Here is a 17964-nt window from a genome sequence, read left to right as displayed (position 1 = left end):
GGCCCAGGACTGGCAAAAAAAAAAAAAAAAAAGTGCCCAAGGACAGTGACCAGACCCTGAATCAAGCCCCAGGACTGGCAAAACAAAAACAAAAACAAAACCCAAAACAAACAAAGGAACAATTTAGACAAGCCAGAAGTGTGGCTTAGTGGTAGCGTGCTTGCCTAGCATGCATGAAGCCCTGGGTTTGATTCCTCACATACACAGAAAAAGCTGCAAGCTGCTGTGGCTCAAATGGTAGAGCTCTATCCTTGAGAAATCTCAAGGACAGTGCTCAGGCCCTGAGTTCAAGCTCCAGGACTGGCACAAAAAACAAACCAAAAAACTCCCCCCCGAAACAAAAAATACCTCCAACCAACCAACCAATCAACCACCACGGCAACCACCACCAACAAAAACCATTTTAGTGCTTAGGTACTAATAGTACTTGGTGGAAATTCATATTTGTTCATTTACATTTTCAAGGTCAGGTACAAAGGTCAGATAATTTCTACAAAAATGGTTTAGTAACGAGTTTATTTTCCTTTTTTTGTCTTAAAAATTCCTTTTCTTCTGATTAAAATAATGTCGGGGGAAATACTAAAGTTGAGTGCCAGTGGCTCACACCTGTAGCATTAGCTACGCAAGAGGCTGATCTCTGAGGAGCATAAGCCAGCCCAGGCAAAAAGTTCATGAGACTTTTATCTCCAATTAAGTACCCCCCCCCACACACAAAGAGCTACAGAATTAAATGGAGAATCTGAAAATACATGATGACTATTATTGGGACACAAAGCTACAGCATAGGGAACGACAAGTGTTTTAGTGTATTTGGACAGGCTTGCTGTGGTAATGACATTGCAGTCTTTAATTCTGAGATCTCTGTATTATCTGTCAGACATGAACACATTCCCATTTCCTTCCACACCACATAACCTTTTAAGAGATGCTTCTATTAATAGTTAAGAGGATTCACGGATTTGCACTGTATATTCTGCAAAGATACATACACTGAACACAAGTGCCACTCTAGGAAAATGACATCTGAGGAAACTTTTCCTTTAGAAACAAAGTTCCTTAAATTCTGCATATTCATATGTTCCTGTATTTATTAATCATTTTTTCTTTAGCAATTTCTGTAGAAACTATTGTACAATATTTTTTCATTATCATATGGTCTATGATATTAGTATCAGAAAAAAAACATCTAGGAGCTAGTTTAATGGCCATAAAAAATCTACAACTAAATATTCTGTTTTTAAAACATTATCAGTTGAAGGAAACTAAAAATAGTCGCTGGGGGTATAGGTCTCAAAAACAAAAATTTAAATAAACGAGAAAACAATAGTAAAGGAAACTGTTCAGGGTAGAGGAAACAGGAAAAACGGTTGCTATCAGATTTTTAGTTTTTCTTATAGATTGGTTCAAAAACATTTGGAAATACAATACACTGAAATGACTTGTATCCTTATCTCTCCCCCCCGCTCCACCACTGAACATTGTTCTTGTCCAAAAAGGACAGAGATAGTGTGGAAACCATCTTACCTTGACATCAGGCACTACGTGGGAATCCCCCGGGCTTTCTGTGGTTTGGCAAATGATAGCATTATATCTTTCTATCCTGAATGGGGCAGGAATCGTGTCCATGTGGAAGGTCTGGCAAGGTATTCCTGGAAGGCTGCGTATCTTTTTATAGCAAAGGCTCCAAGTGAGTCCTGTGGCCTGGTTTCCCTAACTCTTCTATAGGATCTACTGTTTCTTTTTTTGTTACTGCTGAGCCATCTTGGAGGCTGTTGGGCCTCTCCCTGCCAAGGCACAGTATTTAAAGCAAAAGGATTACCTGTTTTGTGGATCAGAAGCTTATCCAGGGATCTTAGGGTTCTATTCCAGGTAAAGCTGCTCAGAGCAAATGTATTTGTATGTAAACACTGCCCTCTATAGGTAGAGATGTACACCTTATTCATTTGCAAAAATCAAAATGAAAAAACGATAGGCTGGCATCTAATCCTGAACTGGCAGGCTCTAGAGCTATGAGAAAATAAATTTCCGTTGTTTATAAGTCATATCTAAGTACTTTGTGATAAGTGTGAGTGAACGGAGAACATCATCAATGGTTGTGTTGAGGGCATCCTACCTGTGTGGCAACACTGCTGTTCAATGCATCCTTCTGTTTCTGTCTCATGGCTTTGTACAGCTCGGAGGAGAGGGCCTGGTAAAGTCTTGCCCATATGTGGCAAAGTGGTACAGGAAGAATGGCATGAGAATAGGCCTCATTACCAGGAAACATGCTCTAGATTTTATTTGCTACAAAGTAAGATACAATGATTATTGCATCTTAAATCTAAGCACAGGGCTGGGAGTTTGGCCTGGTGGTAGAGTGCTTGCCTAGCATACACAAAGACCTGGTTTTGATTTCTTGGAACCACATACATAGCAAAACCAGAAGTGGTGCTGTGGCTCAAGTGGTAGAGCAGTTTCTTTGAGGAAAGCCCAAGGACGGGGCTCAGGCCCTGAGTTCAGTCCCCAGAACTGGCACAAAAACAACAAAACAACCAAACTGAGCACCTTTGCAAGTGGCTTGAGTGTAGAACAAAGGAAAAAGCCATACATAGTAGCTGGCAATTCTTCCTTTTCTCATTTTCTGGAATAACTTTCACATGTCCATTGGTGTGCCCTCTGTGCTTCGGACTTGTACAGGTTCTCAGCCCTTTAGTGGGGTCCTGTGATGTGCCCACGTCCTTAAGTAGCATTGGCTTTTTCTTCTTAGAAAGTACCTCAGTTACTGTGCTTACTGTGCTTGACTGGAATAAGCAATTTTAAAGAAATCTCTAAGCAAGTAGGAGTGAGTGACTGGCAAATTTGGAGCACTTGGTAAAATGATTTCCAACAGAATGAAGAGGAGCAAAACTGGAATGCTTGCTTGTGCAAATTGTACATTTATGGGGGTTATAGTATTTCTCTGTTGTAAGTGTTGTGAATGCATTAGTATTTTGTTCTAGTGGTGTAAATAGCTTTGCTTGTATTGTGCAATTATCAGGCTGTCTTTATAAAATAGTGTGGGTGGGTGGGTGGAAGTATGAGATCAGGGATCCAGTGTGGGTAGATTCTGTGGGGGCCCTGGCTTGTAGAGGACCGTTTCATGGATGGGATACTGAATGTGTCTCCTCGACTCCGGTAATACATTGAGCCTAATCTCCAATATGATGGAATAAAGACGGGTGCTGAGAGACGAGATTAGAGCTCATAAAACTGCAAATCAATGCTTATAAACACAAGGGTGATAATCCCTCCCCCCTCTTCCAAAGAAACAATTGCAAGTCACTATGTAAACTGCTTTTGGTCTACTTATAAGCCTATCAACAAAATAATTATGGAGCTGGGTGCAGTGGCTCACACCTGTAATCCTAGCTACTCAGGAGGCTGAGTTCTAAGGATCTTGGTTCAAAGCCAGCCTGGGTGCTAAAGTTCATAAGTCTCTTATCTCCAATAAACCACCAGAAAACCGGAAGTGGTGCTGTTGTTCAAGGGGTAGGGTGGTAGCTTTATGCTGAAGAGCTCAGGGACAATGCCCAGGCCCAGAGATCAAGACCCACAACGGACAAAAATAAAATAACAAATAATGATAAAATAAATAAATAAAAATAATAAAATAAATAATAAATAATAAATAATGATTATGGAAAATCAACTGTGGTGGTGCACACCTGTAATCTCAGCATTTATGAGACATATGTATCAGAGTATCAAATGTGAGGCCAGTCTGGGCTAAATACCTGCATGGCTTCTCTAAAAAGAATAAATCAAAAGAACATGATATTGAATGCAAATAGAAAGCAGGTGTAATATTTTCTCTCAGGGCTCTTTATCAGTGGTTCTTCCTTCTTTCTGTCTCTCAGTCTATCAATGAGGGAGTGCTTGCACTTGGCACCTATCTCCCAAGCATAGGGGCTTTTTCAGTTAAGACGATGGCAAGTAGATTCATTAAGGATTTTGTGTGTCATCGATGACATTTGTGTGTGTGTGTGTGTGTGCATTGTGGGGCGTGAACTCTGGGCCTGGGTTTGTCCCTCAGCTCTTCAGCTCAAGGCTAGCACACTCTACCACTTTGAGCCACAATGCCACTTCTGGCTTTCTGGGGGTTCATTGGAGATAAGAGTCTCATGGATTTTCATGCTGGGGCTGGCTTTGAACTGCAATCCTCAGATCTCAGCCTCCTGAGAAGCTAGAATTACAGATGTTAGCCACTTGTGCCAGGCTTGATGACATTTTTCAATGGTTGATTCAGTCATCTCTGGGGATGGCCCCAATCCATTAACATTCTGTAAGATAATATTTTTCCATTATTTTTCCAGTTTGTACTTCATTAGCAGTTACCTGCAACTAATATTTTAATATGTCTAGGTCTATCTATCTATCCATTGTGTGATATGTGTACAATTATATATTTATTCTTTTTCTATGATCTATATGTATGTATATTTATTTATTTATTTTTCCCCATATATTTTTATTGTAATTGTAATTGATAGAAGGGTTACATTATATTCACAGATAGAAGGTGCATTACTTCACAAACATTGATACCCTTTCTCATGTCTTGGTCCCCATTTCCCTTTCCCCACCCCTGCCCCTATGTATGTATTCTTATGTGTATGTACATATCTCTCTATATCTATGCAAGGGATTGGTTCCAGGGAACCCTCACATACAAAAATCCAAAGACACTGAAGTCTATGTATAAATTGGCATAGTTCTTGTATATAACTTAGTGTATCTTCCCACAAACTTTAAATCATTCTTGTATTAATAATTTACTATTTAATTTAAATTAAACTTACTTTTTAATATAAATGGCATTCAAATAGTTATTATACTATATTATTCAAGAAATAATGACAAGATAAAAGAACATACATATTCAGTATAGACACAATTTATTTGGCAGCACTGGGCCTTGAACTCAGGGCCTGGGCACTGTCCTTGGGCTTTCTCAAGGCTAGAGCTCTACTACTTGAGCCACAGCACCACTTCCAGCTTTTTATTTTCTATGTATGTGGTACCCAGTAATTGAACCTGAGTCTTCATGCATGCTAGGCAAGCACTCTACTACTAGGCAAAACTCCCTGCCCATGAATGCATTTCTTTTTGAGCAGTATTACCCTTTCCCTCATTTTCCCCAAGGTTTTCCCCTCCTGATACCACTCCCTCTCAGTTGTATAGCTAATTTCCAACATAGTGTCTAGTGAGTATCACTGCTGAATTATTTTACCCTTTGTTCCCGGTTTCTGTGCTTCCCCTTCTGCTCCCCAAATCAGATAAACTTATACACAAGAAAGGGTACAGAAATAAAAAACAGTGACAACAGGGAATAAACTAAACAAAAAAAAAAGGAAAAAAAGAATTGAAAGCAGCGCACTAAAAATCCTTGTTTTCATTTCCTAGAGTTGATTTTGATAAGCACCATTTTATAAGATCATATGCACACAGCTATCGAGCCCTTGTGATACCCTCCTAAGAGTACAGTTCCTTTGGTCTCACTGTGTAAATGTTTAGAGTGCTGTTTAATCATGTCCAAGTGTAATTATTTGTCTTTTACTATCTATTGGGTTTACTTGTAGGTTCTAATTATTAAAAATGAGGGAAACCATGGAGCCTGTTTCTTTGGGTCTGGCTTACTTCATTTAATTTTTTCCTGAATCTTTCCAATTCCTTATGAACGGGGCAATGCCATTCTTTCTGATGGATGTATAGAATTCCATTGTGTGGGTGTGTAACCTTTTCTTGATTCATTCTTCCATTGAGAGGCGTCTGGGTTGATTCTATATCTTAGATATGGTAAACAACGCGGAAATGAGCATTTAGTGTGACCTGGTTTGTGGTCATTTGGATAAATGCCCAGGAGTGGTATTGCTGGGTCATAGGAAAGTTCAATGTTTAGTCTTTTGCAGAACCTCCATTCTGCTTTCCAGAGTGGTTGAACAAATTTCTTTCCCACCAACAGCAGAGAAGTGTTTCCTTTTGGCCATGTCCTTGACAGCCTCGGATTTTGTTATTCTTGATAATGGCCATTCTAACTGGAGTGAGGTGGAATCTCACCCGTCGTTTTGGTTTGCATTTCTTTCATGGCCAGAGATATTGAGCAGGTCTTCTCTCAGTGGTTTTTAACCAAAATATTATGTCTAACATGGCAATATTGCAGCTAGTGTTTAGGCCTTAGGAGGGAAAAAAGCCTGGGCTCAAGACATAGTTGATGAAATACAAGGGGCCTAGTTAAATCATAATTTTAGGAAAACAACTTCTTAGTGAGAATACAACTATTCCATTAAATATATATTTTTTGCTATCTCCAGGGTAAGCGATAACTTTGAAAATGATTTCTCAGCCTCAGTTTTGAATGTAAAATTACAACAAGAATGGCTGCTTCATTAAGCCATCGGATCTAAATGAAAAAAGAAAAAAAAAATCAAACTACAAGGCGACCAATCAGCACTGGGGGCGTGTCTGAGAGATAAAGCACTTCAGGGTCATTTCTCAATACAGAAAGAAAAACAAATTAAATGATGGGCACCGGAGGCTCTGTAATCCCAGCCACTCAGGAGGCTGCGATATCTGCACAACTCCGAGACTCTTATTACTTGAAAAAGCCCAGCGAGAGCGGAACGTCCCCAGCGCAATCCGGGGATGCACATGCGCCCTGGCTCGTAGCTGCCAGACGGGGCTCAGGGGCGGTCCCACGCGGCGAGGACCCGGGCTGGGGTTGGCTCTCCCCTCCAGGCCCCGCCTTCCAGGTCCCGGCCCCGCGCGCTGCCGGGACCGACGTCGTCGACGTCTGGGATTTCCGTCCTTCAAGCCACGCCCCTCCCTCGCTGTTTTGGACCCGTCCGGCTTCCGCCTTCCCGGACGGTCACGTGGCTCCACTCAGGTGACCGGCGCCCCCTGTCATCCTGCGGCGGCGGCGGCTTCCTCCTACCAGTGTTGTCCTCAACGTCTCCTCCGTGCACGGTGGCCTTCACTCTTCCGCCTCGGCTTGCCGGTGACGCCGGTGTCCCAGCCCCGCTGTCGTCCCGGGACGCCGCCCCCTGCCCCGCGTCCTTCGGGTGCGTCCTAAGTCGACCCACGGGTTGTTTGGCCTCGGACACCTCTGCAGGTGAGGGTGCGCCTTCAAGCTCTCCCGCTTCCCCCAGCCGCTCGGCCCCCGTCCTCGGCCGGCTCCGAGTGCTCACCTTTCCCTTCCAGGCCTCAGCCAGTTTTGCCGAGCGGCCGGGAGGGGAGGGCGTGGGTTGCTGCGTGAAAGCTGTGTTTTCTCCAAGATTGGCCCTGGGCCTTGCCCGTTCGAGGCACCAGTAGTGAGCTGCCTCGGGCTTCCCCAGAAAGGCGGCCGAGACGCCGGATAGCTCCAGCCGAGCCCAGACGGAGCCTGTTCCAGCGCTCCCGCAGCTCGCCCTGCACTCACTTGTTTAGGCAGCAGATCTCACATACAGAGATTAAGTTCCAAAGTGAGTAATTGTGAATCCTGAATAGAACTGGGGGTATGATTTTGGTTTCTTGGAGACCAAAACATTTATTTTGCAAATGGAAACCTATGTTTTGTCTTATACTAAAATCAGGTCTAAACTTGTTTGCAAGTTTAAGAGTGCGAATTACTTACAAACTCATGATTATTGTAGATTTTTCTCATCAGACTAAGTTACCATTATTGGTTCTACTCACATTGTAATAGATGGCCAGGAGTGTGACCTAGTGTTAGAGCGCTTGCCCTAGCATGCACAAAACCCTGATTCCTGGATACCACATACACAGACAAAGCCAGAAGTGGTGCTGTGGCTCAAGTGGTAGAGTGCTAGCCTTGAGAAAGCTCAAGGACAGTGCCCAGGTCCTGAATTCAAGCGCCAGGACTTGCAAAAGGACTCCCCAAAACACACATTGTAGGGTCAAGAGGCTGTCCTAGTGGTAGTGTGCTTGCTTAGCATGCACGAAGACCCCGGTTCCTCAGTACCACATACAAAGAAAAAGCAAGAAGTGGTGCTGTGGCTCAAATGTTAGAGCTCTAGCCCTGAGAAAGCCCAAGGACAGTGCTCAGGCCCTAAGATCAATCTCCAGGACTGGTAACAACCACTACCACCACCACCACACTGTAATAAGATTTTTATTTTCTCCCCAGATAGAAACAAATTGCATTTTGCTTGAAAAAGATAGAATTATTTTTCTGATAATTTATTTCCCCTCCTTGTATATCTAATTTATAACAAATAATTTTAGAAGCAAATGATGGTTTCTAATGGGTTACTCTAAATGATGCTTAGTGAATGTTGATTAATTATGTGCATTAAACATGGCCCTATCTGTATTATACAGGTTTTTTTCCTTTTCAGAAGAGGAAAGTTGAACTCAACTGTAAATTTAAAATAGATATTTTGGCATATGAAAGGCCTTGAGTTCAATCCTTAGCACCAAAGCAAAACTTTACTTTTTTTGGTATCTCTGTTTTATTCAATCATGATTTTTGATGTCAGTTTTATAGATGATAATTTAAAAAGTCTAAGTGTAATTAATATTAATGCAGATAAACTTTCCTGTAAAAGAAAAATCCTCTGGAGAACCAGCCATTTTATGGAGCAATGTATAAGATTCGAGATGTACTAATGATTTTAGGCAAGATATTAAAATGTTGAGCTTCTGGGAGAGATTAAACAATGGTGGTGAATAGTGGGAGTTTTTTTTGGGGGGGGGAATAATGTATAGAGGGGTTACAGTTACATTCACCAGGTAGTAGGTGCATTACTTCTCACACATTGATACCCCTTCTCAATGTTTTTGTCCCCATTTCCCTCCCTCACCCCCTCCCAATCATCTTGTTTCTCCCCCCCTTTCCTATTTCAAATAAACATATATACAGTATACCAGGTAACAAAGTCAGATACAGTAACAATATGAGATTAACCATAAGGACAAAAAAAGAGAAATAACATTAAGAACAACATACAAGATAAAGCTCTTGTTTCCATATCCTGGAGGTCCTTTCATTTAGTCTCATCTTAAGTAACTTTAGGTACCTAGGTTTTGAGCTATTGTAATCTTTTGCTAGGAGAGTCCTAGATGTGTACTAAACAATGATGATGAATTGTGGGAGTTTTGAAAGAAAAATAATTCCTGTTTTTGCTTGGCATCTAAGTTGAAGATCTGCTGAAGCATTCAAGATCATAAAGTGTCGATGACCAAAATGGATATTCGAGGTGCTGTGGATGCTGCTGTCCCAACCAATATCATTGCGGCCAAGGCTGCAGAAGTTCGTGCCAACAAAGTGAACTGGCAGTCATATCTTCAGTGAGTACTTACTTGGGGTGAATCACATAATCATGTGCTTTTGCATTAGACTTTTCATGGTCATGCTTTTATGAGGGAAAAAGTGAAAAAGATAGGAATAAATGGGGAAGGAGCATTTCTTCCTTTGATGATTAGCTGTCTTAGGGAGAGAGCCTAGTGTGCTAGAAACACTAACATTAATGTTTCTAGTGGGGAAGAGCTGCTCACAATGCCTTTAAAAAAACAAACTTGCTCGGCCTTTTGAATGAGTAGGAAACATGGAGGAATGTTCATTGCCTATGGAGGGATGAAGGGGGTGAGGGATGCGGACCTGTGTGGCAAGCCAGTGTGCCCTGGTGATCAGCATTGGGAGGAATGTTTGCTAACACCAAGTGTGGATGTTTCTGAAGTTCTCCCTCTGTCCTATGTGAGGCTTCTTACTTGCAACTCTGTTTTTACATTTTGAAGTCTGGATTACTGTGGTTCTTTGCAGTAGGATTTTTTTTTTTTTGCCAGTCCCGGGCTTGAACTCAGGGCCTGAGCACTGTCCTTGGACTTTCTCAAGGCTAGAGCTCTACCACTTGAGCCTCAGCACCACTTCCAGCTTTTTTTCTAAGTATGTGGTACTGAGGAATTGAACCCCGGTCTTCGTGCATGCTAGGCAAGCACTGTACCACTAAGCCAAACTGCAGGCCTCTTTGCAGTAGTTTTATGATCTTTGGTAAATCACTTCATTTCTCTGAGGTTCAGTAAAGTGTGAAATGAGGATCTATATTCGACAAGTTTGTTGTTGAAATGGTATATTTAGAATATTAAGTACAGTTGAGTACAAAACATTAATGATGTGTTGAATACATTGAGTAAATTTTGGTTGTTTCCCCCTTTCTCTTGTGTGTATTGAGATTTATTGTACTAATATTTTAGTATCATGTATTTATTTGTAAAGTAGCATTTATTCTTAATTATATTTTATCATGTTGACGTTAGTTTATATGTGTTTATTTTAATGTCTTAAGAACTGGAAATTCAGTTTATATATTCTGAAAAAAAAAACAAATTTAGACATTTCATATATATATTATATATATATATAATATATATATATTGCCAGTCCTAGGGCTTGAATTCAGGGTCTAAGCATTGTCCTTGGACTTTGTCAAGGCTAGCACTCTACCACTTGAGCCACAGCACTACTTCCGGCTTTTTCTCTATATGTACTACGGAGGAATTGAATCTAGGTCTTTATGCATACTAGGCAAGCATTCTACCACTAGGCCAAATGCCCAGCCCCTTCTTTTACATTTTGATGTTTGTTTTGTACTAGGAAGTATATAGAGTGTATAGATATGATTCTTCCATAATTTTGGCCTCTATCATAGTGATTTGGGGGCATTTTTTCTAGGTTTTGTGACTATTAAAAGGATATACAATATCAACCTGAAGGGAACTCCTGTGGCATGAACAGATCATTTTAACTTAGTGTATTAACTGTGATACTAGAAATCTGTCCGGAGGCTGATGTACACAGGGAGGACAGGTAAGCCTACCCTTAGATGCTGCTTTTGAAGGGAATAGTCCCTGTAGGTTTTCAAACATGAGTGGCATTTGGGTAAGAATGGTCTTTCAAGTAGAGCAAACTTAGTCTGAGTAAAGACAGGAGGAAAGATGGTATGTTGGGTGGAAATCATTGCATGTTTTGCAGGTATCCAGTGTGGAGAGATGAGACTTAGCTTATTGTTAAGGTTGTAGGTGCCCTTGTGTGTGTGTGTGTGTGTGTGTGTGTGTGTGTGTGTGTGTGTGTGCGCACGCGTGCGCATGTGTGCATATGTTAATCCTGGGGCTTGCCTTGAGCTCTTTTGCTCCTACCAAGTGCTTAACCATTTAAGTTACATATTCACTTCTAGCTGTTTGGTTATTAATTGGAGATTGGAGTCTTAAAGACTTTCCTTCCTGGGCTTGCTTTGAACTGGGATTCTCAGATCCTAGCTGAGTAGCAAGGATTACAGGCGTGAGCCACTAGCATTCAGATAAATTAGTACTTTTAAAGGTAATTTAAAGCCACAGAACTCATATTGATGTGATGTCTAATAAGGAAGCTCAGTATATAAAACAAATGAAAATGGTAGTTGTGTTGATATGGGGTGTGTGTGTCTTTTTAAGACCATTTACAGCCCTCATTCAAAGTTCAAGTTTAAAAATCACTTCTGGGGTGGGGTATGCAGTTCAGTAGTACAACACTTGCCTAGTTCGAATGTGACCTTGGTACCACAAGATCCCCAGCAACATAACAAAAACAAAAAAACAGTCCTAAAATTCAGCATTGTAGCTGTTGAATTTCTTAGCATGGAGTGAGTGTCAGATTTGCTTCTTACTCTCATTATTCTGTGGATTGTGTAATGGGTGGACTTAGGAGTACAAGTTGATATATGGAGAGGTAGCAGTAGTAGGTAAGATTGTTGGGTTGGACAGAGTTGGATATATTTGAGAAAGTTTTAGTGATTAACATGTGGGCCTGAAAGAAGTCTAGGATGACTTCTAGATTCCTGCTTTTGAGGAGCAGGATTATTGTGGGGTCAGCCACTGAAGGAGAGGAGTAGGAGAAGAGGAGGGAGGATAGGGGTCAGTTACTAGAGGGGAAGAGGAGGAGGAGGAGGAAGACTTACCAAAGTTCACCTTATTTCTTGTATCTTGGTCATTGTATGAATCCCCTGTGAAATTAGGATTCTAAGCTCTGTTTTGTAATTTCTTTGGTCAAGCAAGTATTTAGATTAAAAACAAGGAGTTCCATGTTTATAAAGCCTGGATTTGTTTATAATGTAAACAGAATAATGTTGTTGCTCATAAAACACTAGCAGAACTTTCTCTACCAGTGGTATTTGGAATGATTTTAATGATAAGTGGATTTTAGTTGCTTTCTTTTCTGTTTTTCTAGTTTTTTGGATTTTGAAAGAATAGACTTGTACTGTATAATTTGTATTTTCCCTTTTTCCCCTATAGTTTTGACCTTTATTCTTTTACCTATTTCATATCTTCCTTTCTTCCTTTTTCCTTTCTTCTTTTCTTTTTTTGTGCTGGTACTTGGGCTTGAACTCAAGACCTGGATGCTGTGCCTGAGCTCTTTTGCTCAAGACTAGCACTCCATCTCTTGAGCCACTTCCAGTCCCCTCCCCCATCCCAGCCCCCCACCAGACTGTTTGATTCAAGATTTTGTATTTGGTAGGCAGCCTACTGCTGAGGCACACATGCCTTTTTTTTTTTTTTTTTTTTTTTTTTTTGGCAGTCTTGGGAGACCTGAGCACTGCCTTTGGGCTTTTTCAAGGCTAGTGCTCTATCACGTGAGCCACACTACCACTTCTGCCTTTTTCTCTGTGTGTGATTCCAAGGAATCGAACCCTGGGCTTCCTGCATGCTAGGCAAGCTCTCTACCACTAGGCCACACTCCTGAGGTATAGGGGCATGTGGGGCACATCACATCAGGCAAATGGAAACCTATGATGTAGAAAAGGAGACCTACCTCGTGGCCCAGTGCTCATTTCCTGGTTTTGGGACCCAACCTGCCTGTCACCTGGTTGGAAGGCTTGGCTGTGGTTTGTGATGTAAAGTAAGGCTACCTCTGGGATTGGCCCCAAACACTTCTGCCCTCTCAGACAGCACCTGATTACCCTTCTTTACCTATCTCTCCCTGCCCTGCCCACCTTTGTGCTGATTGGCTCCTGCATCCTATATTAGCTAAATGTACTTCCTCAATAAACGAGTTCCTGCCTTGACGGGTCTCTCTGACACATCTGATTGTCCTCCGATGAGGGAGGGCTGGGGGCTGTCAGCTGACCCTTTCCTCTCTCTGCTCATCTTGGTCAGGGCAAGTTCTCTCTATCCCTCTTGCAGGTTGGGAGGGACAAAGGACTAAAAACCCTGACAGGGGCAGAAATAACAGTAGAAAAATAATTGCCTCTTTTGGGTAGAGTAAAGCAGGGGGAATTTTATTACCATGCCATTGAAATGAGACAGTTTGGGAAATTTCTTGTTATCTACTGATTTCTCAAGGTCAAATAAAAGGTCAGTTTCATTTTGGTGATGTGAGTCACTGCTTTGATTTTCAGTTAGTGCCTCTCTCCCATCCATCCATCCGTCCGTCCGTCCATCCGTCCATCCATCCATCCATCTATTTATTTGTCAGCCCTGGGGCTTGAACTCAGGGCCTAAGCACTGTCCTTGAATTTTCTCAAGGCAAGAGCCCTACCACTTGAGCCACAGCATCATTTCTGGCTTTTTCTATGTATATGGTACGGAGGAATCAAACCCTGATCTTTGTTCATGCTAAGCAAGTACTCTACCACTAAGCCAAACTCCTGGCTCTTTCTCTTACTCTTTTTTTCCAGTCCTGGGGCTGGAACTCAGGGCCTGAGCACTCTCTTTGGGCTTTCTCAAGGCTAGCACTCTACCACTTGAGCCACAGCACCACTTCTGGCTTTTTCTGTGTATGTGGTACCAAGAAATGGAACCTGGAGCTTTGTGCATGCTAGGCAAGCACTCTACCACTAGGCCATGCTCCTGGCTCCTTCAGTTAGTCTCTTGAGGTCCACTGCAGGACACTATCCCCAAATAATGACCTCCTACAACTTTTTAAAAATTATTTCAAGATAATTTATTTTCAAAACAGGTCCCAACACTAAGCTTCTCCTATAATTTCTATTGAACACTATGAAGAAGAGAGCAAAGAGATTAGGATTCTCTCTGTCCTTTGCACATATTGGCTATCCAATAAACTTATTTCTATTTTTCTAGGGGCCAGATGATATCTGCTGAAGATTGTGAATTTATCCAAAGATTTGAAATGAAAAGAAGTCTTGAAGAGAAGCAAGAGATGCTTCAGAGTGAAGGCAGCCAGGTGATCCATATTGATGCTTTGTTGTGACACATATTTGCAAAGCCATTAAAAATTCTGAAAAGGGCTAAAAATACAGTAGAGAGCTTGATAAGGGTACATGAAGCCCTGGGTTTAACTATTACCCCCCTAAAAAAATAAAAATCATAGAAAAATCTTAATGGCTATATGACATTACATTGTAGGCATGCAGTATTTTTTCTTTTTCTTTTTTTTTTTGTCAAACTGGGGATCGACTCAGGGTTTTGCATATGCACACCAGGTTTGTATTGCTGAACTACTCAGAAAGTGTTTTGTTATTTTCAGTTTACTTCATTTTAGGGACAAATATTATATTGAGTATTTTTGTATCCTCTTCTGATCATCTACCTCCCTCCCTCCCTCCTTCCCACCCTCCCTCCCTATCTACCTATACTGTGCTGAGGTTTAGCTGTGTGTGCCTCTCCCAATGAACTAAACTTTAACCCTTTAAAAATATCTTATTTTGAGACAGTCTCTCACTAAATTGCCTGAGGCAGGCCTCAAACCTGTGTCCTTTTGTCTTTAACCTGAAAATTGTTGTGCCTCCACATCAGGGTCTTTTCTACATTTAAAAATTTCTAAATTTAGGGCTGGGAGTTTGGCCTAGTTGTAGAGTGTTTGCTTAGCATGCATGAAGACCAGGGTTCAGTTCCTTGGTATCACATACATAGAAAAAGCCAGGAATGGTGCTGTGGCTCATATGGTAGAGCTCTAGTCTTGAGAAAACCCAAGGAGAGTGCTCAAGCCCTTAGTACAAGCCTCGGCACTGGCAAGAAAAAAACCCTAAAATTTAGACCTTAATCTACTATTCAAAGTATATAGAGGGTTGGTTTTGGTTTTTTTTTGGTCATTCCTGGGCTTGAGCTCAGGGCCTGAGCACTATCCTTGGACTTTCTCAAGGATAGAGCTCTACCACTTGAGCCTCAGCACCACTTCCAGCTTTTTTCTATGTATGTGATACTGAGAAATTGAACCTGGGTCTTTGTGCATGCTAGGCAAGCACTCTACCACTAGGCCAAACTCCTGGCCCCAAAGTATATAGAGTTTTTTTTTCCATATATTTTTATTGTAATTAATAGAAGGGTTACATGATATTTGCCAGATAGATGGTGCATTAATTCCCATACATTGATACCCTTTCACATGTCTTGGTCCCCATTTCCCTCCTCCCCACTCCTACCCCTCATCTTGTTTTCCTATGTTCCTTATCCAATTTCAGATAACCAAATACAAATGTATCCTATATATCAGGTAACAAAGTGAGATAGTGTAACAATATGAGATAACCAAGGGACAGCAAAAGTGATAAGAGATAACATAGTACCTTAAGAACAACAGTCATTCATTATATGGCTTATGTTTACATCCTATTTTAAATGACAAGTTTAACAAACAATTGTTCAAGGAGGTAATCTCTAATTACAATCTCTGGGACTTAGTATTTAGAACTTAATCAAAATTAGGCTAAGGGTTTGTATGTCATAGAAACATATCAATTTATGAAATAAAACATTATGTCTATAGAGTCATAGGTTTTTATGTCTATATAGTTTGTATTTCCATTACCATGTCCATAGCTTTGGGTATGCAGTTATTGAGTCCTTGCTCTTGTACTCTTTGGATTTAATAACCGCATATTAAAGATACCATGCGCCTTTTGTTCCTTAGGTCTTGACTTGTCTCACTCAACATGATTCACTCTAGATTCATCCACTTCCCTGTGAATGCCGTTATTTTATCTTGTCTGTTGGCTATGTAGAATTCCATTGTGTATATATATACCACATTTTCTGTATCCATTCATCTGCAGTAGGGCATCTGGATTGTTTCTATCGCCTGGCTATTGTGAATAGTGCAGAGATGAACATAGCTGAGCAGGTGTCCTTATGGTGTCTTGGGTTATGATGTTCAGGGTAGATACCCAGAAGTGGTATGGCGGGACCATAGGGAAGGTCAATTTTCAGTTCTATAAGAAACTTCCACACTGCTTTCCAGAGTGGCTGAACTAGTTTACATTCCCACCAGCAGTGTAGTAGGGTTCCTTTTTCTCCACAACCCCGTCAGCAACTGTCATTGTCTGAGTTCAAAATCTTATCCATTCTTATTGGGGTAAGGTGGTATCTTAGGGTTGTTTTTATTTGCATTTCCTTTATGACCATAGATGATGAACATTTTCTGATATGTTTTTCTGCCATTTTAATCTCTTCTGATAGGTCTCTCTTTAGTTCCCTTGCCCATTTAGTGAATGGTTTATTGGGTTTTCGGGGGATTAGTTTCTTGAGTTCCTTGTAGATACTAGATATTAAGCATTTGTCAGATATATTGTTGGTGAATATCTTTTCCCAGTTGGTTGGCTGTCTCTCTACTTTTGCAGCTATGTTTTTATCTGTACAGAAACTTTTAGGTGGTCCCATTTATCGAGTCTCTCTCCAATCTGTTGTGACCCTGGGATTCTGTTCAGGAATCTGTTGCCTGGGCCTATGAGTTCCAGAGTCTCTCCTACTTTATCATGTAGCAGTTTCATTGTTTCACCATTGTATATCTTTGGCTCCTTTGTCAAATACAAATTGCCTATATGTATGTGGTTCTATTTCTGGGTCTTCTATTCTGTTCCACTGATCTTCTGGTCTGTTTTTGTGCCAGTACCAAGCAGTTTTTGTCATTATGGCTCTATAGTAGAGTTTGAAGTCTGGTATTGTAATACCACCAGCATTGCTCTTTTTGCCTAGAATTGTTTTGGCTATTCTAGGTCTTTTCTTATTCCAAATGAATCTTTGGCTTATATCTTCAATTTCCGTAAAGAATGTCTTTGGGATTTTGATGGGGATTGCATTGAATTTGTATATCAATTTTGGCAGTATAGCCATTTTCACTATGTTGATTCTCCCTAGCCATGAGCATGGGATGTCTTTCCATTTCCTAGTGTCCTCTTTAATTTCATTCGTTAGGCTTTTATAGTTTTCATTGAATAATTCCTTTACATCTTTGGTTAAGTATATTCCTAAGTATTTTATTCTTTTGGGGGTTATTGCGAATGGGATCATTTTCTTGATTTGGCCTTCTGTTTGTGTATTGTTGGTGTACAAGAAGGCTACTGACTTCTGAAGGTTGATTTTGTATTCTGCCACTTTGCTAAAGTGGTTTATTACTTCTAGTAGTTTGGGAGTGGAGTTTGTTGGGTCACTCAAGTAGAGGATCATGTCGTCTGCGAATAAGGATAGTTTAATTTCTTCTTTCCCTATGTAGATCCCTTTGATGTCCTTTTCTTGCCTTATTTCTCCAGCTAAGGGTTCCAGCATTATATTGAAGAGAAGTATATAGAGTTTTAAAGCTAACTTTCCCTCCTTCCCTCCCTCCTTCCCTATCCTTCCCTCCCTGTCCCTCTCTTCCTATCTGTCTCCCTCTCTCCCTCCCTTTCTTCCTTCTCTCTTTTTCTTTCCTTCCCTCCCCCCCCCTTTTTTTTCCTTATGCTGGTACTATGGCTTGAATTCAGGACCTGAGTTCTGCCCCTGAGGCTTTTCACTTAAGGCTATGGCTCCATCATTTGAGCAACAGCTCTACTTCTGACATTTTTGGTGGTTAATTGGAGATAAGTCTCCTGTACTTCCTGCCTGGGCTGGATTTGAACTTCAGTCTTCAGATCTCAGCCTTCTGAGTGGTTAGGATTACAGGCATGAGCCACCAGTGCCCAGCAATATTTTTCTACTCCATATTCTTAATAGTTATTGAAATACCTAAAGCAATTAAAACATTTGAACTTATAGCGTATAAGCATG

General features: G+C 41.0%; 1 protein-coding gene across 2 annotated transcripts in view; it reads left to right on the top strand.

Moving 5' to 3' along the window:
• Window positions 1-6915: 6915 nt before the first annotated feature.
• Atp6v1h (ATPase H+ transporting V1 subunit H) overlaps window positions 6916-17964 on the top strand; it is a 100942-nt gene continuing 89893 nt past the window's right edge. The window contains exons 1-3 of one of the 2 annotated variants that reach the window (XM_090338819.1): window positions 6916-7126; window positions 9152-9303; window positions 14068-14170. In XM_090338819.1, coding sequence (XP_090194945.1) covers window positions 9191-9303; window positions 14068-14170 — 216 coding nt within the window. In that variant the 5' untranslated portion in view covers window positions 6916-7126; window positions 9152-9190. The remainder of the gene's footprint in view (window positions 7127-9151; window positions 9304-14067; window positions 14171-17964) is intronic. The other variant, XM_090338820.1, reaches the window with a different exon arrangement.

Source organism: Megascapheus bottae, chromosome 9 (assembly GCF_031878675.1).
Source record: "Megascapheus bottae isolate mThoBot1 chromosome 9, mThoBot2.hap1, whole genome shotgun sequence".
NCBI classification, from domain to species: Eukaryota; Metazoa; Chordata; class Mammalia; order Rodentia; family Geomyidae; genus Megascapheus; species Megascapheus bottae.
Note: the sequence above shows the minus strand (reverse complement) of the source record. Positions and strands in the feature narration are given on the sequence as shown.